This window comes from Rattus norvegicus, chromosome 4 (assembly GCF_036323735.1).
Source record: "Rattus norvegicus strain BN/NHsdMcwi chromosome 4, GRCr8, whole genome shotgun sequence".
In the NCBI taxonomy this organism is placed as follows: domain Eukaryota; kingdom Metazoa; phylum Chordata; class Mammalia; order Rodentia; family Muridae; genus Rattus; species Rattus norvegicus.
In genome coordinates, this window is record NC_086022.1 from 80,604,978 (window position 1) to 80,630,711 (window position 25,734).

The following is a 25,734-nucleotide window of genomic DNA, read 5'->3' on the forward strand; positions in this document are numbered from 1 at the left end:
AGGCTCTGCCACATGCCCCTTCCCTGTGAGCTGAATACACGCCCACCTGCAGTCTCAGAATGAAGTCTCATTTGGAATGAGTCTGTGCAGGTGTAATTAGGATGAGAGTCTCAAGTAAGGGAACTCTATATCCAGCCATGGTGATCCTTAATGAGTTCTGTGTCTAGAGAAGACCCCAGTGTACAAGGAAAAACACGACAGAAAAAAGCCACCAGCCACGGAATGCCAGGAGCCACCAGAAACCGCAAGCAATAAGGATTCTTCCCCAGAGCTTTCAGAGGCGTATATCCCTGCTGCCACTGGCAACTCTGGATGCTGCCCTCCAGGTCTGTAAGAGATTAATTGCTGATATGCTTAAGCACCAAGTCTGCAGTCGTCTTTATAGTTCTAAGTCACACACTCCTTCCCGCCTGATGGCAGCTTCAAGTTTTGGAGTTAAAGAGAAGTGGTGAGACTTCATTCCAAATCATCCCAAAGCCTAATCTGAAGGGTCTAGCCTGTGCAACAAGGTACTAACCCAAATCCACAACCCCCCTACCCACCTACCACTTGCTCCAGGGCCCTAAGGAGTTCTTCATCAAACAGGATTTTCTGCAGGATGCAGAACAGCGCCATCTGCTGCTGGGCAGGCAACACCGCAAAGGAACGGAAGCTCCTCTCTAGGTGCAGGGTTGCTGTGAAGGCAGAGCAGATGCAGTCAGGCCAAGCACACAACCTGCCTCCCAGTCACCAGTTCCTCCCAAAGGACTCCATGTTCAGAACTGGCTATGGGCCTTGGATATCCTCGGCACCCTAAGTGATACTGAACAGCCAGGGAACCTACAGGAAAGGAAAGGAGGACAGGGAAGCCCTCTTAGACATCCCAGACCTCACCCTTCTTTCTACCTGTGCAGTGCTAGGCTTGACCTGGAAGCCGCTTGGGCTCTTCTTTGGCATTCTGTCTATAAAAGTGCATTCTCAAGGCTGAATCACTAAGCAAGAGCCACACTGCTCTGCAAACACATCTTTCCCAGCGCTGTCCAGACATGCACTGCATCTGGCATGCTTGTTTCCAATGCATGTTCAAAGGGCCAGCACTCTGCATTCATGGCAAACATAGCTTCTACTTCCCTCCCTGCTCCTTTCCTTTCTGTTCAAGATGAGCTCAGGTTTACACTTCACTCCTCCTCTCGCATCCTCTGAAGGGGCCCTGGGAGCCTGCCCCCTGTAATCCTCTTCTCTTTTCCTGAAGACAGTCAAAAGTTCCTAGTAAATTAAGCCAGAAGAAGATGGACTGGGATAGTGCTTTCCTGCCAAGGGCTGTGCATTGACACTAAGTGCACAGCCTTGCTGATGGAGGTCTAGGAAACAATTGCTGAACACCCTACAGGCTGGACACAGAACCAAGCCACATCTTCAAAACCTCCTGGGGAATACAGTTCGGTCTTCGTCGGCCCTTGCCTGAAGAGAGAAGCTGTCTTGGTTAGCCTAGAATCTGAGGGCTCAAAGACCAGCCCACCCCTCCTGCTACACCTGCCACCATCCTGAGCTGCCCAGGGAACTCTAGCCAATGAGGATGGCTGACCCAGCTCAGCACAGTGAGAAAAAGAAATGTCGCCTCACATTTTTGCAGCACACTCTTAGCTTCATGGCCCCAAGATGAGTTAACTCTTATCCCAGGATGGATCTACCATAACCCTGGGTCTCCATCACCCTGTCCTCTAGTACTGAGCCAGGAGCAGCATCCTCTGGTTAGAGAGGAATCCCTGGGAGGAACTGCTTTCCAAGGCACAGCATCCCCGGTTTCTCCTAAGCTCTTCCCCTTTTCTAGCCTAATTGTTCCTACTGCACACTGCTGTCCTGCACCCAGGAAAGCAAACCAACTCTGAAGGAATAAGCTAAAAGGAGCAAGGCAAATTGCCATTAGCAGTTCAGAGATGCAGCCCTCTGCCATGTGGGTGGGAAACCTCAATGGTTTTTCCCAGGCTGACAAAGAGCAGCCTGCTGTGTAGTGAAGCCTGGGACATATCAAAGCTGATAACAGATCCTGAGGGCTCTAACGCTGCACATTACTGGCCATTCTCAGTAGTCAGTTAGGTTCCAAACAAGGAAAGAAAACTGCCAGGCCCCTGACCACTGCAATCCTTTGGCTTCCCACTTTGACTCCTAGGGACTCCATTCTCCAAAACACAGCACCCAAGATGGGGCCCAGCCAAAGATTCAAGGGCATCTTGAAGGTTCAAGGGGATCACCACTTGGGAGAGAGAGTCCACTTCGCCATCTAGCCATAACCACAGGCCATACCTTGTTTTAAAACACGTAGTGGCCCATCCTGTGAAGAGATCCCTTGACCCCCATCTGGCATGTCCAGAAAGGCAAACTCTCTGTAGGCCAGGGGGTCCAAGTAGACAGAATCTACTTTCCTCTCCTGCTCGAAGCCACCATGTTTCCCTTGAAGGAGGCAGAATTCTGTAGTGGGGAGAAAAGCCCAAGCCAGGCACGGGTTAGCACAGCTCATTCACACCTCAGACTCATTTTACCTACATCAGACTGTGGTAGAAGACATCCAAAAAGGCTTTCGCTTCTTTGCATCTGTTTTTTGAGACCAAGTCGGGTGGTTTGAATGGGAAATAACTCCCAAAGACTGAGCATTTGAGCGTTTGGTCCCCAGTTTAGTGGCACTGTTTGGAAGGTGCAGTCCTGCTAGAGGAAGAAAGTCACTCAGGAAGGGCTCTGAGTTACAGCCTGTGAGCCACTGTCACCCTATGTGATCTCCGCTTCCTGCTGGCTTGCCTGCCACTTGCTGATATGCCTCTGCCCCTTCATGATGGACTCCTCTCCCTGGAACCGTAAGTCAAATTAACCTCTTCCTTGAGTTGCCTTTGGTCAATGTTTTGTCACAGCAACAGGAAAATCTAACAGTTTTACTGTGTAGCCCAGGCTAATCTCTAACCCCAGATCCTCCTGCCTCAGCCTCACAAGTGCTGGGATTTCGGACACATGCCACCATGTCTGCTCACTTGAGGGTTTTTACACAAGGTCTGATGAGGCATAGAGTGGCTGACAGACTTGCCCTGCCCTACAGCAAGCTTAGGAGGGCCTGTGGGTTCCATGTGAAGAGTGACAGGACATACAGATGGGAAGGAAGGGAGAGAAGCAGAACCATTTAATGGTTATTGGTCCTGCCACAATACGCAAAGGTAGATGCTCCACAGAGGACAGAGGCTGCCCCTAAGGCCAGGACATGGGAAATAAACCAAAGACAGGGATGGGGGCTGAGGGAGACAGCGGAATTCAGAAAGCATAAAAGGCAAAAGAAGTCCCTTGGAGAAACAGCTACCTCAAATGAGCTGTAGGCAGTTAGGCAGAAAAGAGCTTTTTCCTGCCTTCCAGCCACCAAGGATCCTCCCAGAGTTCATAGCCAAATCCTCACATGGGCCCCATTTACAAAGGACCTTTGAGAAATGACACATAGTCACAGAATTGAATTTTAAAATGCATTTACATGCACATAATGGAATATTACTCATTCTTGAAAAAAGAAACCTGTATGTGGATCTAGAGAATATTAAACCCCAGAAACAGAAAGACAACACTGTGTGCTCACATCCATTTGTAGAATCTAGATTAGTAAATCTCACAGAATTGGGGAAAAACAATGATGGTTAGGGCCTACAAGGTAGAGGAAATGGGAACACACTGGCTAAAGGACCCCAAGTTTCAGTTATGAGGAAGTTCTGTCCTATTATATACCCAACTGTGAGAACCATCAATGGAACTAATGCTAATGCTGTTACGGAAACAAGTGTGTGGGTTAAACATAGATGCTAGGGTTAAACCATGGAGATGGGAGCCCTGGGAATGAGAAGGAAACGGATGGCAGCTGAGCATGAGATACAGATTGGCCAGGGAGAGAAAGGACCGGCCTCTGAGAGAAACCAGGAAGCAAGTCTTAGCAGGCTCTGGAGGAATCCTACCAAGCAACCCCATCCCTCCTGAAAGGTGCTGTGGCCCTTTCCCATACCCTATGTCTAACTCCAACAGCCTACACTGAGAAAAAGACAGCTTCTAACGAGCCATCACCTAGTGCCAACCACCCCAGACCAGCTCAGGCAAGGACTTAGACGTGAGGTCACCTAGGATAATGTGGCCATATCTTAGTAGCCATGTCCCTCACCCCCACCCCCACAGCTGGAATGTCCTTTGTTCATAAACATCGTTGAAGCTGAAGTAGGTCAGTAGGTCCTTCCTATGTCAGCAGAAGGGAGGCAACAGGACATCCATCCATATCAGGCTCAGCATCCTCAAGACTCAAGGTCACCACAACATCACTACTAGCATTACGGCTTGTCAGCCTGCCAGCCCCTCCCCCTTTTGTAGGAATTATGGGAAGAAATAACTTGAGAGGAAGATCTGGTCCACTGTGATTTTGGACCTCATAAATCAGCCACTCAATAAATAATCATAAAAACTTATTTAACCCCGCCCCAGCACCCCTGGGACTCCCCACCCAGGGACACCCACTCTCACCCCTGCGGGCGTTGCTTTGCTCTGCTCTTCTGTTGCTTTGTTAAGTGAGCATCTGCTCAATGTTCTGTCCCTTGACTGAATTCACTCCTTCAAGACAAGGCTGACAGGACTGGAGAGCTGGCTCAGCTGACCTGGGTTTGGCTCCCCAGTACCCACGTGGGTTGTCCTCAACCATCCCTAACTCTGATGCTCCCTCTGCAATCCTGAGATGCCAGGCACACAGGTGTGCATATACATGCACACAGGCCAAGCACACACAGAAAATAAAATAATCTAAACCCAATAACAACAGCAAAATAAACTGAGAGAGCCCCGCAGCGGCAGCAATACTGCGTGATAACTGACTTAGAATCAACCCACATGCTCAACAACAGATGACCAGATCAAGAAAACATGGCCCATTTACAGAAAGGAATCTGACTCAGCCACCGAATAAATAAAATCTCATCGTGTAGGACAACATGGATGAACCCAGGAGATACTGTGTGGGGAGCACAGGTCAGACACAGAAAGGAAACACCAAGCTCCCTTGCTCACGCCAACCCTGAAGGGTGCTGCTCTCCCGGAAGGAATGCAGAGCAGCCATTCTGTTCCCTGTGGCTGAGAAATGGGGTGGGGATGGGGCAGGACACACAGTCTCAGCTGGATAGGAGGAAGAAGACTTGGCTGTGTTTACCAGGGTCTTGTGGACTTTAGCCTGTGAGGTTATTGAATGCTCAACAAACACGGGACAGTAAAGTGACTCAGTGAGTAAGGGACTGCCACCAAGACTAATGATGCGCGTGAATTGGGTACCCAGGACCCACAAAGTGGAAAGTGAAACCTGACTCCCACAAGGTGTTCTCTGACCTCCACAAGCAGGCCATGGCATGCACCTGTGTGTGCACGCACGTACACACATACACACACACACACACTCACATACACATACACTCACATACACACACTCACATAACACACACACTCACATAACACACACACTCACATACACACACACTCACATACACACACACTCACATAACACACACACACTCACATAACACACACACACATACACATACTCACATAACACACACTCACATACACACACACTCACATACACACACACTCACATAAGACACACACTCACACACACACTCACATAACATACAAACACACTCACATAACATACAAACACACTCACATAACACACACACTCACATACACACACACTCACAAAACACACACACTCACATACACACACACTCACATACACACACACTCACATAACACACAAACACAAATAAACAAGGGTAACCATTTATAAAGCTCTCAACTAAAACTAATATAACCGCAATGTAGGCGCCACCCCCCTCCCCCTCCCCCAAATGCCAATTATGTGACGTGCTGGCTGGGTAAATTAGTTTGATGGTGGTTAATCACAGTTAGTAGTCTATCATAGTATTGTGCTCTAGGATATTTATGGTGTTCACCAACGGAGCCTCAAGAAAGCAGGTGAAAATAACAGAGTGACCTTCAGTCGAGGCCTGAGAGGCCCCTGAAGCATCTGCCCCGGCTGGACTGAGCTATACATATGATATAAACACTGCCTATCATACGCAGACACTAGAAACAATCTGATCCCCTTCAGGTGTGCTTGGAAGCAAATAGAAGAGGAAGAGGGTAAGGAGGAGGAAGGAGGGAGGGAGGAAAAGAAGGAGGCAGAGAAGAAAGTAACAGAGGGTGTCTGGGTGTGGTAGCCTAAACCTGAGACTCCAGTATTTGGAGGTATCCTCATCAATATAGCCAGTCCAATGCCATCCTGGGTCACATAAGACTCTGACTCTCTCTCTCTCTCTCTCTCTCTCTCTCTCTCTCTCTCTCTCTCTCTCTCTCCAATTCCCCCTCCCCCTCCCTTCTCTCTCACTCTTTCTCTCTGTCTTCCTCCCTCTCTCTCTAATGCAAACGCTGCAAACCAGCCGAACCAGGATATAGTCACCACCCCTGTGCTCTTAGCAGCCCAGGTTTCCCTTACCTGGCATTCTTGATCAGTTTCTTAAAACTGGCATCTTCTCTTACTGTCTCCTTAAGCAAATCATGTCCACTCCCCAAAATTCAGGCTTCTCTTTGGCCAATGGACAAACTAGTGCGGGAGGCTCAGGGTTTTGTTCCATGCTTGTTCAGACCCTTGGATGTGCCTTAGTTCCCACCTTTGCAACCGAGCACTGAGGTATGTTGCATGGGCTTCCTGAGAGCCAATACAGTTTTACAGGAGGCCAGCTCACCTTACCCCTCCATCAAGATAGATGGGAGGACGCTGGAGAGATGGCTCAGCGGTTAAGAGCACTGACTGCTCTTCCAGAGGTCCTGAGTTCAATTCCCAGCAACCACATGGTGGCTCACAACCATCTGTAAGGGGATGTGACACCCTCTTCTGGTGTGTCAGAAGACAGCTACAGTGTACTCACATACATAAAATAATGAATAAATCTTTTTTTTTTAAAGAAAGATAAATGAGAGAGTGACAAACAGACACACGTGTAGCCTATTCTCTAGGGCAAAGGTCACACTTACCAAGAGCACACAGTTACAAGGACCAAGCTGCTCATCTGCTAGTCTCAGCAACTGTCACCCAGGCCTTCCTCCTTTTCCCCACTCACACCACATACATTCCCTGATGCCATTTTGGAAGCAAACCACAAGCAGATTATTCATCTGTGACACTTCAGAAGAAACTTCCAACAGACAGATGTCTTTTTTTTTTTTTTTTTTTTAGTGGACAAAGCCATTATCCTACCTAGAAATGTTAACAACAGTTTGTGATGCTACCTTTACCCATTCTTGCTCCCACAAAGCAATCAGGTAGCATTCTCATTGGGAACAGGAAGGGAGGGGCCTTGAGCATTTAGAGCAGTGCTTCTCAGCCTTCCTAGTGCTGACCTTTTAATACAGTTCCTCCTGCTGTGGTGACCCCCAACTGTAAAACTATTTTCATTGCTACTTCATAACTGTAATTTTGCTACTGTTATGAATCATTTTGTATATATCAGTGCTTTCTGATGGTCCTAGGCAACCCCTGTGAAAGGGTCATTCAACCCTTAAAGGGGTCTTACCCCACAGGTTGAGAACCATTGATCTAGAGTAAACAGAAAGTAAGAAAGAACGACCCTTATTTTCTTCTACCAATAGCAATGGCACTTATGATCCCCAGAGCAAGGTCCAGTTGCAATATGGGTTTCATGTTGGGAGGGGTGGTGGGCTCACCACGAGGAGGATAATGTTAACAGCTCAGGGTGGTCGATGACTAATCTCAGCTAACTTAACCCCACCAGGACACACCAGGGACTCTCACTCACTTCTGAGCAGGAGTCCTGTGGTGCCTTACATGAAAAATGCTCTCCGTAGTCTTCAACATTTGTTCCTCAGATGGTGGTGTTGTGTGGGGAGGTTTAGAGGGTGTAGCCTTGCCATGGGATGTCACTGGAAGTGGGCTGCGAGAGTTACTCCACTATCAGTTCCCTCTGCTTCATGCTTCCAGTCAAGGATGTGAGATCTCAGTACCCTGTTCCTGCCATCTTGTCTGCTGCTTCCCCAACAGGATGGCCTTCCAGCCCTCTAGATCTGTAAGCCCAAACAAATCCTTTCTTCTATTAGTTGTCTAGTCGTGGTACTTTATCACGGCAAGAAAAAGTCACTCCATGGGGCCTTAAGCTGGGGAAGACTCGACAGCTTCACAGGAGGTCTGGATGGCACAGAGCCCATGTTCCTCCCGTGGCTCAGTGACACCTGAGGAGCAGGATGTGCATGAAGCCCCTGGCTCCCCTCACCCAACTCCCCAGTGCCTCCTACTGCCCAAAGTCAGATCCTAGACACTCTGACACTCCTATGCTACCCTGTCCTCTCTCTTCCTACCAGGGCATACTTCATGAGGACTCACCAAACTGGCCGTCCTTTTTCACATACAGCTCCATGATGCCATAGGCAATGGTGGTGGCAGCAGGGATCTCCAGCATAACATTGGTGTCCGTGGTGATCGTCCCGTCCTCCATTGCTGATACCTGTGGGCAAGAGCATGTTCCTGCTTGTATACTCAGGCACTCCTGGCTTCTTCCTGCCACTTCTATGTCTAGCCCCCTAAGAATGCTGGGAAATGTCCACAGAGCTAAGGAAGGAGGAGCTGGCACTGGGATCTGGTGGCATGGTTAAGGTGCCAGAGCATGAAGTAGGAAGCTGTACCCCAGAACTATGCTTTGGCAACAACCATATTACACCACTGTGGTCCCACAGCACTGTGATTAACGGAACCAAAATATGCCTATCTCCTAGTGCCATCATGTGTACTCTGCCGTCACTGCAGAAGGCATCACTCATGTCTGTGGTGATGCTGCAAACAGGCCCCCTGTACCTACAGTCACTGTCAGCATGGAACACCCGGTTGTTATAAGTGACTGTGCCAGGGCTCATGTACACTAGACTGCATCTATAATATTACACTTTACAGTATTCTAGAGTACAGTTTTTAAAGGAAGGAGGGAGGGAGGGAGGGAGGGAAGGAGGGAGGGAGGGAGGGAGGGAGTGTGCTGAGTTAGGCTGGCAGTAGCCTCATGCATCTCAGGTTCTTGGCATCCCTCGGGTACACCATGACTCTCTGCAGACATCCAGGCCTGTGTGACTGACTCTCCACTGTGACGTCACCACTAACAAAATCACCAAGTGCTGTGGAACTTGGAGCACAGCTAAGTGATATATGACTGCAGATAAGATAAAACTTCTCCCCGTTCAAGTAACAACTCTGAAATCTCAGGGAAAAACCCAACAGGATTAAAGGTTGTCTGGGAAGTCCTCATTGAGACGTTCACACACCCGTGGATGTGCTCTGTGCACAGACAAGACCGTGGGGAAGGCTCTGGGAAAGAGACGGAAGGAAGATGGATGGTCAGGGCTGGGGTGTCAAGCAGGAAAGAGCCCTTCCTGTAGTACCTCAGGGACGGGAAGCTGGAGATCTATTTGTTGGCCAAACACTGGAGACAGACAACACAGCTTAGCCATCTGCCCCTATCCAAGTATTCGAATCAAGAAACAGTAGCAGCTGGGCTCCAACTCACAGGACCAGACCTTCAGCAGGTGGTGACCATGGGCAGAAGTGTCAGCAGGGCAAGCTGAAGCCACCTCCATCAGGCCCCCTCTCCCCTCTGCTGTCGAGCCTACTCACCAGCCTACCTGGCATGACTGTAGACTTACGCCATGCCTCACGCAGGCCACTTCCAAATACAGCCCTCCTGAGTCTTCTAGAAAAAGCCAGTGCCAAATACCAAGAGGGAAACTACCAAGAAGATTATAAGCCCTGTGGCCAGCTGAGGGGAAGCAGTTTAAGCAGATGGCTGCCTATTTCTCTCATTTTAGAACATCCCTGGATCAGCTTGGAATCTGGACAAGACGGTAAATCATAAACAGACAGACAAATTTTCTTGTTCCTGGCCTGACTGGTGCCTGACTAAACAATGTCCTTAAAGGCAGCGCTCTACATCCACAAAGGGCAGTGCTGGGCCCAGGCCCTGCTAGCCACGAGAGTTCTATCACCACAGATGAAGAAATAGACACAACCGACATGATCTGATGAGATCCAGACAGAAGAGCTCTTTACATGCATTGTAATAAACCTGAAGAAAGCCTGGAGCCACCAGCTCCAAGAGGAAGCAGCCTCGACTTTCCAGGAAGGAGGGTTGCTCACAACAGCACGCTTCACAGTGACTGAGGCCAGATGGCTCAGAGCTTAGTCACATGACCCAGGGATGACTTGTTTACTAGAGCCAGCATGAGTCCGTCCCATTCCTAACTCTCTACAGGAAGAGTTCTGACTGAGGAAGACACTAGAAAAGGGGCCCGTGAGAAACGTCCTCCATGCTGAGGTGTGGCACCTGCACAATCTTGGTCTGGATCCCCACCATGCCTCCGCACGTCTCCTCCGACTGCACGTGCTCAGAAATCACACACTTCTGTGTTGTCACGATCTTCTGCGTCAGCACGCACAGGACCTCGTTCCTGCTCTCTAGCACCTGCTGGAGCACCAGGCTGTCCAGATTAACTGTTCTGAAAAAGAAAAGTCATCATAAATAACCCTCTGCCTCCAGGGAGACTGGGGCAGGGACCAGAATATTATCTTGCAGCCAAAAGAGGGAACAGTGGGTTTCATTAATTTCCTAGTGATGAGAGCAGAGGCAGGTTACCTAGAATGGCTTCTGCCAAGCGCTCCTGAGGCCACACAGACCAGCCGAAGGACAGGCTGGACACTGGAAGGAGGGCCAAGGGATTATACTCTTAATCACAAAGTTCCCAACATTCACACTGGTTTCAGTGAAGAACAATGGAAAGACATGCTACAGGACAGCTGCTCCCCACCCCAGTCTTCCGGGTGGGACTGGGTTGAGTAGAAGGGTGACAGACATCATGGTGGACATCTGCCCTCTTCTGAAACGCAGGGTCATTCTGATGAGAGGCACAGTGGCTTCTCACAGGCGAGAGGCACAGGTTAAAGTGCAGGCTGTGGCAGGAGATCAGACTGGAACCTTGATGAGACTACAGGAAGAATGTATAACTTCCCAGTGGGGTTTCTATCACAGAGACAGAAGCCATTTGACATAGGCTGCCCCAGACCATCCAGCTAAGACCACAGGTTCCCCATCCTGAGCCATGTAAAATTTCAAGGTCAGGCCTCAGTTCCAGCTAAACATTGATGTCCAAGCCAATGATGAGATATGTTCCTGGGAGATCCCAGTTAACATAGCATAACCCTCCCATAGCTATGGAAGGGCAGGAAAAGCTGCAGTCAGCTTGGGAAGGAAAGGCTCATCCTCTGCTTCTCAGACACCCGAGGTTAGCCACCTGCAGCCTCAGCACCCCTCTCCGGCCACAAAGGGGCAGGTGGTCCATCCTAGGTACACTTTGGGTTCCTCGGGTCTTGGAAGCAACCTTGAAGTGGACAAACTAACTGGCCAGGGTACTAACCAACCCACGATACACATATAAATAGAGATAAATAGTGGCTTATCCATAACATGGGTCTGGTCACCATGGGAGAAGTCAGCTCTGACACATGCTACAACATGAAAAAAACTTTAACCCTCATACTAAGCAAAATCAGCCACCAAAAGGGACAGACGCTGTAAGATTCCATATTTAGGGATGATCTAGAGTAGACAGATTCCCAATGATAGCGAAGACTAGAGTTCTGAGGCTGGAAGGCTGGAGGAATCAGGAAAAACTAATTGCTCAATGGCTACGGAGTTCTCCTTGGAGGAGGTGGAAAATTCCAGAGGCAAATAGTGCTGATGGCTACACAACAAAGAGAATGTATTACATGCCCCATTGCCACTGCTGGGGTCTGGAGAATGCATCTAGACCCTAAACTCCATGAACATGGCTTCCAGTGCCACAAGCATAAGCACCAACTGTAGCCGCCCCATTGGGCCTTACGAAGGACCCCTCTGTGTTCCCAAACCTCAAACCACAGTTTCCAGTATAGCAGACTCACCAATGTATACAATATATACAGCAGCACCAGGGCCCACCCTGTAGAGGTGAAGATGTTCCCACACTACCATGTGACTGCTAGTGCCCCTGACTGAAGCATTTCCCATGTCTATCCTAAGAATCCTATGTCACCTACAGGGGTCATGGCTACAGGTATTACCACCATTGGTGTCAACCACCTGCACTTACTCTAGGAGATCTGGAGAAAATCCAATCTCATACCTCCAAGATGGCAGCAGCCATCAGAGTCCCAAGTGCCATCAGGGCTTGGCTCTGTGGAGCCTGAAGACCTTGTGTCCTTATGTTCTTATGAGACCTCATGTCCTCCACAGAGACACAACGGGATCCTTATAGTCTCTACTACTAGAGCCCCCATAGGCATGCTGACATCAGTCAAAACCAGCAACATCACAAAGGCACTCCAGCCAATGCAGAAACATCAATCCAATGGAACTTGTCACCTTAAAAAGAAATAAAGCTGCCCCTACAAAAGCTACTTCAACAACCCTTATGCAAAGACAATCATTCTAGAGCACACCTCAAGACAGTAAAAGTAATAGGCGGAAAGCCCACAGCCATGCCACACTAGCTAGGGAGAAGCTCCCTGCATTTTCTCTGAGATCAGGGCAAGGCAGGGATGTCCATGCCATGCTCCTATCTAACTCAGCATTGAAGTCTTAGCAGGAGCGGCTGAGTGAGAGGAAGAGAAGACAGGTTAAATTAGGCACTTGTGCAGATGGTGTGATTTTTATGTGGAGATAAACTGAACTGCCAAGCAGCTGCCAGATGAAGCCCATCACTGTGTATGCTGAACTAAAATATCAATTTCAAAAAAAAAGAAAAACTGTTAGAACTTACAAACAAATTCCAGTAAAGTGACAAGACAGAAAACCCAATACACAAAAGCTAGCACCATTTTTATACCACAGTAATGAACATTCTGTCACAGAAATTAAGAAAGCTGTCCCATCCAGCCAAGGGTGATGGTTTGCACCTGTAATCCCAAATCATGGGAAGCCAGGACAGAAAAAAGTGCCACAAATTCAAGGGCAGCCTGAGTTACACAGTGAGTTCTAAGCCAGCATGTGTGAAACCCTTCTTTATAGAAATTTTGGAAAAAACCTAATGTTTGTATAAGTTGAAGAATAATCAAAGCAATCTTGAAGAAAATACCTCCATCCAAAACACACTGCAAAGCTGGGTGTGTTCAGCTACAAACCCATCACTTGGGAAGCTGAGGCAGGAGGACTGTGAGTTCAAGGCCCACTTGAGCTACATAATACATTTCATCTAGCCTAGCCTATGAGACCCAGGATGGACAGATGCAGGAACTAGCTGGCTAACTCACTAACTGTAAAGCAATCGCGATTCTAACAGCATGGTGTTTGCTGAAAGCCCAACACAAAGGCCCATGGAATAGATCAGAGAGCACAGAAATTAATCTATGATCAAACAGCCACCTGATTTTCAACTAAGGTGCCAAACATGTAAAATAGAGAGAAGACAGTGTCGTTGATAAGCTGGTGGCCAGGTTAGTTTTATATATGCCAAAGAAATTCGATCCCCTTCTCTCCCTACAAAGGCAACTGAAAATGGAATAAGTCCTGATAATAAGCCTGAAATTATGACAGCAAGAAGACAGAGAAGCCCTCAAGATATTGAGCAGTAAAGGCAATTGCTAGTTTTAGACAAGACACCAAAAGCCCAGACAAAAGGAAAAGGAGACATGCAGGTCTCTATCAGACTAAGAAGCATTTAAAAGGTAAAAAACCAAGATATTCTTTGACAAAACCAAATTTCCACAAATCCAGCCCTACAAAAGATAATAGATAGAAAACTCCAAAACAAGGAGGGTAACTAATCCCCAAAAAAAGCAAGAAAGTAATCTTCTTTCAACACACAAACTTAATTCCACTTCTAACAACAAAAATCACAGGAAGCAACAAACACTGGTCCTTAATATCTCTTAACATCAGTGGACTCAATTCCCCAATTAAAAGACATAGACTAATAGACGGGATACATAAACAAGACCCAGCATTTTGCTGTATACAGGAAACACACCTCAATGAGGATGACAGACACTACCTCAGAGTAAAAGGCTGGAAAAAATATTTCAAGCAAAAGGTCCAAAGAAACAACAAGCTGGAGTAGCCATCTTAATATCAAATACAATCGATTTTCAACAAAAAATTATCAAAAAAAGAAACCTCAGTAAAATTCAAAGTGCACATTGAACTTCACATAGTAAGAGTGGGAGAATTTTAACACCCCATTCTTATCAAGGAAAGATCATGGAAAGAAAAACTAAACAGAGACAGACACAGTGAAACTAACAGAAGTTATGAACTAAATGGATTTAACAGATATCTGTAGAACATTTCATCCTAAACAAAAGAATATACCTTCTTCTCAGCACCTCATGCTACCTTCTCCAAAACTGACCATATAGTTGGTTACAATAAAAGCCTCAACAGATACAAGAAGATTGAAATAATCTAATGCATCCTGTCAGATCACAACAGTCTTCAATAGTAACAAAAACAACAGAAAGCCCACATTCACATGGAAGATGAACAACTCTCTACTCAATGATAATTGGGTCAGAGAAGAAATAAAGAAAGAAATTAAAGACATTTTAGATATTAATGAAAATGAAGGTACAGCACTCCCAAACTTATGGGACACAATGAAAGCAGTGCTAAGAGGAAAACTCATAGCTCTGACTGCCTGCAAAAGAAATTGAAGAAAGCATACACTAGCAGCTAAATGACACATCCAAAAGTTCTAGAAAAAAAAAAGAAGCAAATATAACCAAGAGGAGTAGATGGCAAGAAATAATCAAACTCAGGACTGAAATCAACCGAATAGAAACAAAGAGAACTATACAAAGAATCAACAAAACCAGAAACTGGTTCTTTGAGAAAATCAACAAGATAGATAAACCTTTAGTCAGACTAACCAGAGGGCACAGAGAGAGTATCCAAATTAACAAAATCAGAAATGAAAAGGGAGACATAACAACAGAAACCAAAGAAATTCAAAAAATTACCAGATCCTACTACAAAAGCCTATACTCAACAGAACTGAAAAATCTGGCTATATAATTTTCTAGACAGATACCAGGTAGCAAAGTTAAATCAGGTTCAGATAAACCATCCAAACGGTCCCAGAAGTCCTAAGAAATAGATGCAGTCATTAAAAGTCTCCCAACCAAAAAAAGCCCAGGCCCAGATGAGTTTAGTGCAGAACTCTATCAGACCTTCAATGAAGACCCAATTCCAATACTCTTCAAATTATTCTACAAAATATAAACAGAAGGATCACTACCTTATTCATTCTATGAAGCCACGGTTACGCTGATACCAAAACCACACAAAGACCCAACAAAGAAAGAGAACTTCAGACCAATTTCCCTTATGAATATGATGAAAAACCAAACCAAAATCCAAGAATACATCACAACAATCATTCACCATGATCAAGTAGGCTTCATCCCAGGTTGCAGAGATGGTTCAATATATGGAAATCCATCAACATAATCCACTGTATAAACAAACTCAAAGGGGGAAAACATGATTATCTCATTAGACGCTAAAAAAGCATTTGACAAAATTCAACAGCCCTTCATGATAAAAGTCTTGGAAAGAACAGGAATTCAAGGCCCATACCTAAATATAGTAAAGCAGTATATAGCAAACCGGTAGCCAACATCAAGCTAAATGGAGAGAAATTTGAAGCAATTCCATGAAAATCAGGGATTAGACAAGGCTACCCACTCTCTCCCCATCTATTTAACATAGTACTTGAAGTTCTAGCCAGAGCAATCAGACAACGAAAGGTCAAATGAATACAAATTGGAAAGAATGAAGTTAAAATATCACTATTTGCAGATGATATGATAGTATACCTAAGTGACCCCAAAAATTCCACCAGAAAACTCTTTTAGCTGATAAACTTCAGCAAAGTGGCTAGATATAAAATTAAGTCAAACAAATCAGTACTCTTCCTCTATTCAAAGGATAAAAAGAAATTAGGGAAATGACACCCTTCATAATAGTCACAAATAATATAAAATTTCTTGATGTGACCTAACCAAGCAAGTAAAAGATCTGTATGACAAGAGCTTCAGGTCTCTGTAGAAAGACATTGAAAAAGATATCAGAAGATGGAAAGATCTCCCATGCTCACGAATCAGCAGAATTAACATAGTAAAAATGTCCATCTTGCCAAAAGCAATCTATAGATTCAATGCAATGCAATCCCCATTAAAATTCAAACCCAATTCTTCACAGAGATAGAAAGAGCAATTCTCAAATTCATTTGAAACAACAAAAACCCAGGATACTGAAAACTATTCTCAACAATAAGAGAACTTCTGGGAGAATCACCATCCTTGACCTCAAGCTGTATTACAGAGCAATAATGATAAAAAACTGCGTGGTATTGGTACAGAAAGAGGCATGTAGATCAATAGAATAGAATTGAAGACTCAGAAATGAAACCCACACCTACAATTACTTGATCTTTGACAAAAGCTAAAACCATCCAGTGGGAAAAAAGACAGCATAGTCAAGAAATGGTGCTGGCTTAAGTGGAGAGAGGAGGGGGAGAGAAAAAAGAGGGGCAGGCTCAGATGTGGGAGGAGACAGGGGAGATGTACAGAGGGTCAGGAAATTGAACAGAGGTGTGTAGCAATGAGGAATGGGAAACACAGTTAGCCACCAGAAAGTCCCAGATGCCAGGAAAGCAAAAGGCTGCCAGGACCCAACGGGAATGACATTAGCTGAATCCCCAACAAAGGGGAGAGAGAACCTGTAGAGACCATATCCAGAGATTAGGCATGGTCCCCAGTTGAGGAATAGGGTCACCCACCCTTCTCAAAATTTTAATTACTCCTGTCTAAAGGAAATACAGGGACAGAGTGGAGCAGAGACTGAAGGAAAGGCCATCCAGAAAGTGCCTCACCAGTGGATTCATCCACTATGTAGCCACCAAACCCAGACACTATTGTGAATGCCAAGAAGTGCATGCTGACAGGAGCCTGATATAGCTGTCTCCTGGATGGCTCTGCCAGAGCCTAACAAAAAACAGAGGCAAATGCCTCAACCTTTGAACTGAGAATGGGATGCCCAGTGGAGGATTAGAGAAAGGACTGAAGGAACTGAAGGGGTTTGCAACCCCATAGGAAAATCAACAATATCAACCAACCAGACCCTCTCTCCAGAGCTCCCAGGGACTAAACCACCAACCAAAGAGTACACATGGAGGGGCCCATGGCTCCAGCTGCATATGTAGCAGAGGATGGCCTTGTCGGGCATCAAAGGGAGGGGAGGCCCTTGGTCCTGTGAAAGCTCAATGACCCAGTGTAGGGGAATGCTAGGATGGTGGGACAAGAGTAGTTTGGTGGGGAGTACCCTTTTGGAGGTAGGGGCAAGGGGGTGGGATAGGAGGTTTTCAGAGAGAAAGCTGGGAAGGGGGATAATATTTGAAATGTAAATAAACAAAATATCCAATAAAAATTTATTTTAAGAAGAAGCATCTATAAAGCCAAGGAGACAAGCAGCCTAGAGTGTGGAGAGTGTCTGTCAGCTATTCTTCCAATGGGAGCCACATCTGGAATACATAGGAGGTCAGAAAACTGAACACCACAAAAACAATGTATCTTAAAAAATGGACTGCAGAGCCAAACAGAAAGTCAACAAACCTGTGAACAAATGCTCAGTCTCTCTCATCCAGGGAAACACAAGTGAAGCCACCATGGGATATCCTTACCCTTAGTGAAGTAGGCATTGTTGGGCAAACCGTAGCCACTAAGGTTGAGATGGAGAAGGGGCTCATGCACAGCTGAGGGGATATAACTTACTACAGACGTTATGGGAAACTAAAAATAAAACTATTATAGCATCCTCCAGCTCTGCTGGTGTCCAAGACAGATGACGCTATTGTCCCAGGAAGGGGAAAGATGCTTGCACCTCCACGCTTATGGAGTATTTATGACACCTAAAGCAAAGCCAGCCCAGAGCACTTGTAACAGGTGAGTGTTTAAAGCATCTGAGATATATCCATGAATAGAAGATGTGGAATAGTATTTGGTAATAAAAATGAAACCATGTCATTTGCACCAGCATAGGTGTTAACGAGAAGACAATACAGTAAGTAAAATTAGCCTGAGCCAGAAAGACAAATGCTACATGTTCTCATTCATTTGTAGTGAATCTAAGTCACTCTCATTAGAATAGAATAGAGTCATAGTCACGAAGGGCTGGAAAGGGGGTGGGGATATATAGAAGTTCAAGGGCTGGAGAGCTGGCTCAGCATACTGCCCCTTCGAAGGATTTGAATTTTGTTCCAAGCATCCATGTTGGGCACTCACAGCTTCCTGAAATTCAAGCTTCAGGTGTTCTGATAATCTCCTCTGGCATCCAGGGACATACACCCATAGTATACACACATATCACACACACACACACATACACACACACACACATTTGAGCACATATACACACAAAATCTTGGGTAAAGTTGAGAACCTACCCTACTTAATCCAACATCTACTACTGCCTAGGCACAGGAGTAAAGATTCTAAAACTGACTGTACACTGGGGGCAGTGAAGAGCAAGACAATTAAGCAGAGGTCAAGGACACAAGGGACCCAGGTCATTGGGATAGAATAAGATCTCAGCTCAATAACCCAGCATTGCTCAATCTGAAACTCTGTCCTCACCTTCCCTCTCCCTTCTGAGGCCTCACTGGGCTATGCACAGCTTAATACATATTTGCTCCTTAACAAATTATCTTTCTGCTCTGCTCCCTGTGAGAGCTCCCAGAACACTGGCAGCAGCTCCTCCTGAGGCAGTCACCCACTGGGCACTGAGGACACACTCATAGTCCCCATTGGAATCAAGGAGAAGTCCTTGTGTCAGTTAGCCTTCCACCAGTCTGCTGTGACAGACACCTGCAATAGATCAGCTTCTATGCAGGAGGGAAGAAAGGGACATTCTGACTTGAGGGTAGGGTTTTGGCTCAGGACTTACACCATTTCACTCCATGGGTACTTGTCTCCATGACTGGTATAGTGAAACATGGAACCAATATGTGGTGGATGAATCCTGTCCTCTCCTGGGAGCCAGAAAGCTAGGTGAGAAAGGGAAGAACTGAAGTCCCCAAAAGTGCCCCTGAGGACATGTTTCCAATAACCTAACTCCCATCATCCCTTACTAGCACCAGAGTCAGGGAACCTACCTTTAATGTAGGAACTTAGACCCAAGCTACAACAACCTGGAGCAAGGGACAGAAAATTCTAGAAACCTCAACTACTGTGACCTGACAGAGTCATTTCCAACATACAGTCATCTCCTCGCTGCTTTCCATGGTTTCAGTTACCTGAAGTCAGCCACAATCCAAAACTACTAAGTTCTGCAGACACAGCAGGGCTATGAATCATCCTTTGTACAATGTATCCACCATGTATAAGCTACTTACTCAAGAGTCACCCAGAGGCAACCTCAGTTACCAAATCAACTTTGATGCCCCAGTGGTTGTGTTCAAGTAACTTCCATTTTAATTAATAATGATCTCCCAAGGAGACCTATGATGACAGTTTGGATCTACCAAAAAGATACTGTCACATGCCTCCGTCACTGGGGAAGTGGAATTTCTCGTAAAGAAAACAAAGAGCATGTGCTAAGACCAACAGTTAGGCAAAGCCACCTGGAAACAGTGAAGGACAAACAGTGCCAACCTTGCCAGTATCAAACTACAAAATTATGGTCATGGTAAATATAAGTCCTCAGCTGTTCATCTCACTTCCTCTGATGACACAGGCTGTTATCAAGGACATCACCCTGAAAAGGATGGGTGCAGCACTTAAGAGAGCCATTCGCATAACTTTACAGTGACTCACATTTAATTACAGTACTTATTAACAGACAGTTATATGGTTGCAGTATATTGCTCTATTAGTTTACCTTTTACTAGGCCTGGTTTAGAGATCAAGCTTTACTGTATGTGCGTCCATGTGTGAACACATGTGTGCATGACAAAAAGAGAGTCAACAGGCAGTTGATACTATGCTGTTTTATCATACATTGGAAACCTTAGACCATGTCATCTAAAGTTAAAAAAAGGATGGCTATAGTAAAAACCTCTCTCTGTCTCTCTGTCTCTGTCTCTCTCTGTCTCTCTGTCTTTGTCTCTGTCTCTCTGCCTCTCTCTCAGTTGTGAAGATGAAGATGGCTCCATGTTTGTAAATTGCAAGAAGAATTAAAGCTGTGGCATGATGCTCACTGCACATGATTCCCCAAGTGACTGGACTGCTCCCCATATACATTCCGTGCCTGCTCCTAACACATTCTTCTCTGGCATCTTATCTTTGTCACACAGAACAACCCAGAGAGACTGAAAGGGCAAAATGACGAAGCAATTACAGATGCTCAAACTTTTAGGCTGTGTAATTAATTAACTGCCACTAGGTGATGCAGAACAGCAAGCCAAGAAGATGAGAAACTGGATGAAGCTGAGCAAAGAGGTGAACGCCTGAATCACCCCTTGGGAGTTTTCTTCCTTTTCAAGCTCTACACATAGCAGCTGGACTGGAAAAATCATATGGTTTGTGGGTCTGGCCTTAAATTCTGAGTCCAGGCAAACTAATTAGTTTCTGAATACAAGTCTTCATATGTAAAATGAAGATAAACCAAATATTCTTTCAACTGAGCAATGCTTACCATGCTGCCAGAGCCTGCATGAGCAAGGGGTGCATGCCAGAATGGACATGTGGAGATTGAGGAACTCAGGGCATATGAGCTCTCAGCATGTCCAGCACCCCAACAGGAGGGTGAGGATGTAGCCTGTAAGGGGGGCATTGGGTCTAGAATAGGATATGAAGAATAGTTAGGAACTGACTGGGCATGACAGGAAAAGAAGGCTGGGTGGAAGGAAGAGTGAAGGACCACCAGATAGGACCCAGATGGAAGATCACCTAGTATTTGACTCTGAGGAACCGAAGTCAGGTAACAGGACCAAGGGTTGAAGGGAACATGGAGAACAATGGTGCTACAGAGAGAATGTTGGACTGTTTGGCCAAGAGGAAATGTAGACCACTTCCTGGAGAGGTAGCATACACAGGAGTATGAGCTGGTAAGGCTAGTTACAAGATCTGATGGGCTGTCCATGGTGGATCCAGAGATGGAAAGGGCCCGATATAGGTAGACAAGAGAGTAAAAGAAAAGGTCAGGAAGCTGGGATGATGAGAACACACAAGACCGATACTCAAGAGTGTGAAGCAACTGGTGAGAAATGGTGTAAAAGAGAAGGTGAGGAGGGAACTGCACCACACCCCATCCCAGCTTTTAGTGAAAGCATCTGAATATTGCTCACCATGAAGCTCTGTGGAGGGATTGGAGAAAAATACAGGAAATACAAAGACAGGTATTATCACCGGATGCTGGAGAGCCCAGGCAGGAGCTGGGGGGAGCACACACTTGCCACCTGAATTCCAGCTCATGACTCCACCCAAGACAATTCAACTATGGACACCAGCTCATCACCTGGCACTTTCCCCCAGAGAAACAAGAAATACAAGAGGATGAGTCAGAAATGTCACATCAGCATCTCTGAGGCCAGCACCTCTCCCGACTTCTAAGCTCCTGTCCCCATCTCAGCATCTAGCTCTCCCCAGACTTGGTAACCAGACTCTACTGTGTCAGTCAGAAGTGAATCCACAATCCACTCACCACCATGGTGAAGGGATTAAGGGAACTTGCCACATGCAAGGAGCAAGTGCACAGGTTCTGTTTGTGTTTTCATCTAATTCTCACAAAAGCACAAAGTCCATTCTGCTAATGAAGTTCAAGGTAATGAAGGCAGAAGAAGATGGCTCCAAAGTACTGGTTCTGAGTAAAGATGTTTTAGGTAGGGCATGGGACACATGCTTTTAATCCCAAGAGATCTCTGGGTTTGAACCCATCCTAGTCTACAAAGCAAGTTCCAGAACAGTCAGGGCTACACAAATAAACCTTGTCTAGGAGAGGAAATGAAAGGGGAATGGGAAGGAAAAGGAAGAAAAGATGTTTTGTTGAGTGTCCTCTAGAACTAGGTCACTTCACTATGTTAAATGGAATAAGGCAAGCATTTAGCAATGGGCCTTACAACTGGGTTGTAGAGGGTAAACAACAGTCTAGGTGACAATCAAAATGTCTGATCAATGGCTGTAGAAGATGTTACTCAATACTGGCTCCTAAGATTTACTTGGTCTCTTAAGACCCATAAGTGGCTTATCTTTATTACATATTCCTTTATTCCTTAATTTCCATTATTCCATAATTTCCATGATTATTTTTTCATTTTAAAAACTAAATCTTCTAGATGTGAAGGTGCACATCTTTTTTTTTTTTTTTTTTTTTTTTTTGGTTCTTTTTTTTTTTTTTTTCCGGAGTTGGGGACCGAACCTAGGGCCTTGCGCTTCCTAGGCAAGCGCTCTACCACTGAGCTAAATCCCCAACCCCGAAGGTGCACGTCTTTAACCTGAGCACTTAGGAGGCAGGCAGTTGGGCTACATACGGGGTTACATAGTAAAATCTTAGTGTTCTCTCTCTCTCTCTCTCTCTCTCTCTCACACACACACACACACACACACACACACACACACACACACACACACACGAGATACATTAAACCTAATTTATCACCCAACCATAGGTCTAAAAATAGCTAAGAGCGGGCTGGAGAGATGGCTCAGTGGTTAAGAGCACCCGACTGCTCTTCCAGAGGTCATGAGTTCAATTCCCAGCAACCACATGGTGGCTCACAACCATCTGTAAAGAGATCTGATGCCCTCTTCTGGTGTATCTGAGGACAGCTACAGTGTACTTATATATAATAAAATAAAAAATAAATCTAAAAAAAAAAAATAGCTAAGAGCATAAGATGTCTCTGTTGGCCACACTCATTCTAGACCTCAGAGTCCTCCCTAGCTCTGCCCTTCCCTAGCTCTGCCCTTCGCTAGTTCATCACACCATGCTACCCCTGAAGGAGAAGCAGAGAAAAAGGAGAATGAAGGAAGAGTGTGAGTGAGCTGAGGAGTTCATGGGACAAATGCATGGCTAGCACATGTTCTGTGAGCCACAGTGAAATGAACCCAGTAGAAAAGAAAGATGAGGGGGTTGGGGATTTAGCTCAGTGGTAGAGTGCTCGCCTAGCAAGCGCAAGGCCCTGAGTTAGGTCCCCAGCTCCAAAAAAAAAAAAAAAAAGAAAAGAAAAAAGAAAGATGCTTCCATTTTTGTACACACATTCCTTTTGTGGCTAGCACATGCTCTGTGAGCCACAGTGAAATGAACCCAGTAGAAAAGAAAGATGCTTCCATTTTTGTACACACATTCCTTTTGTAAAGCAAGACATGACCTCTTTGATAAAACACCTAAGCCAAGTAAGTGTGGACATTGAACCAGTGCTCCTGAGAGTCCCTTATCTCCTCTAGGAAGGTCAAACACCAGAACAGGGTTCCATTGTTTTTTTTTTTTTAATGTGTTCAAAATCTGTAGCTCAGCTGATTGTTATTATTTCAAAACATTCTGAATAACAGTCCACAATGTATCAATTTATATAATTAATGGAGAGTTCTTTGTCAAGAACAGGTGTAATTGTATGTACACCTAGACAACTGTAATCAGTTGTATCAAAATTTGCTTAGAAATAAGATGAATAATAAAAATTGGATGTGCCTTAATGCTAACAAATCAAATCAAACCTCACTTAGCCAAAGAAATAAAAGACAAAACAAATAAACAAAACTATCTATGCTACTATAGCTAGAAGTAAGGCTCAACCTCAAAGGAAAAGATCTGGAGTGTCTCCACTCACATCTAGACATTTCAGAGGGAGCTCCCAAAGACTGTTGAACCTGGGAAGACTGAGGCCAGAGGCTGGCATGACTTACTAAGTCCATCCAAGTTATTTATAAGAATAAGGTTCTCCAGATTCTGGGAGGTTGAAGGCAGTAATGAGCTTGCTGGCTGAGGTGGTGTGAGGTAAAGCTGTTACACTGAGACAGTGACAAGTGGCAGCTGAATGACAGAAGACATTGTAAAAGCTTTATAGAGAGTTATTATGGAATAACACTAGATGCAAAGACTAAAACACAAATCTGAGTTGTTATGAAAATTCTCAGTACATTTGTTAGTCTCCATTTAAAGAAATTGGAGGCAAGATCATAAAGGTTAGGATAGTATCCATCAAGAATTTTTAAGCTAAACCCAGGGCTCTTTAAAAGCAATCAGCTCTAGTATATTTAAGTGATCCCAAAAGTTCCACCAGAGAACTACTAAAGCTGATAAACAACTTCAGCAAAGTGGCTGGGTATAAAATTAACTCAAATAAATCAGTTGCCTTCCTCTATACAAAAGAGAAACAAGCCGAGAAAGAAATTAGGGAAACGACACCCTTCATAATAGACCCAAATAATATAAAGTACCTCGGTGTGACTTTAACCAAGCAAGTAAAAGATCTGTACAATAAGAACTTCAAGACACTGAGGAAAGAAATTGAAGAAGACCTCAGAAGATGGAAAGATCTCCCATGCTCATGGATTGGCAGGATTAATATAGTAAAAATGGCCATTTTACCAAAAGCAATCTACAGATTCAATGCAATCCCCATCAAAATACCAATCCAATTCTTCAAAGAGTTAGACAGAACAATTTGCAAATTCATCTGGAATAACAAAAAACCCAGGATAGCTAAAGCTATCCTCAACAATAAAAGGACTTCAGGGGGAATCACTATCCCTGAACTCAAGCAGTATTACAGAGCAATAGTGATAAAAACTGCATGGTATTGGTACAGAGACAGACAGATAGACCAATGGAATAGAATTGAAGACCCAGAAATGAACCCACACACCTATGGTCACTTGATTTTTGACAAAGGAGCCAAAACCATCAAATGGAAAAAAGATAGCATTTTCAGCAAATGGTGCTGGTTCAACTGGAGGGCAACATGTAGAAGAATGCAGATCGATCCATGCTTATCACCCTGTACAAAGCTTAAGTCCAAGTGGATCAAGGACCTCCACATCAAACCAGACACACTCAAACTAATAGAAGAAAAACTAGGGAAGCATCTGGAACACATGGGCACTGGAAAAAATTTCCTGAACAAAACACCAATGGCTTATGCTCTAAGATCAAGAATCGACAAATGGGATCTCATAAAACTGCAAAGCTTCTGTAAGGCAAAGGACACTGTGGTTAGGACAAAACGGCAACCAACAGATTGGGAAAAGATCTTTACCAATCCTACAACAGATAGAGGCCTTATATCCAAAATATACAAAGAACTCAAGAAGTTAGACCGCAGGGAAACAAATAACCCTATTAAAAAATGGGGTTCAGAGCTAAACAAAGAATTCACAGCTGAGGAATGCCGAATGGCGGAGAAACACCTAAAGAAATGTTCAACATCTTTAGTCATAAGGGAAATGCAAATCAAAACAACCCTGAGATTTCACCTCACACCAGTGCGATTGGCTAAGATCAAAAACTCAGGTGACAGCAGATGCTGGCGAGGATGTGGAGAAAGAGGAACACTCCTCCATTGTTGGTGGGATTGCAGACTGGTAAAACCATTCTGGAAATCAGTCTGGAGGTTCCTCAGAAAATTGGACATTGAACTGCCTGAGGATCCAGCTATACCTCTCTTGGGCATATACCCAAAAGATGC

The 25,734-nt window shown here is 45.1% G+C and overlaps 1 protein-coding gene across 10 annotated transcripts in view; it reads right to left on the reverse strand.

Moving 5' to 3' along the window:
• Gsdme (gasdermin E) overlaps positions 1-25,734 on the reverse strand; it is a 61,600-nt gene that overhangs the window by 14,634 nt on the left and 21,232 nt on the right. For 6 of the 10 annotated variants that reach the window (XR_005503244.2, XM_039107728.2, XM_039107730.2 and 3 more), the window contains exons 4-7: positions 10,407-10,578; positions 8,426-8,546; positions 2,284-2,448; positions 547-674 (exon numbers count right to left, since the gene is read on the reverse strand). Coding sequence is in view for 9 of the 10 variants with exons in the window: in XM_039107728.2 (XP_038963656.1) it covers positions 547-674; positions 2,284-2,448; positions 8,426-8,546; positions 10,407-10,578 (586 nt within the window). In the remaining variant the exon portion in view is untranslated. The other 4 variants (NM_001191749.1, XM_039107729.2, XM_039107732.2 and 1 more) reach the window with 4 other exon arrangements.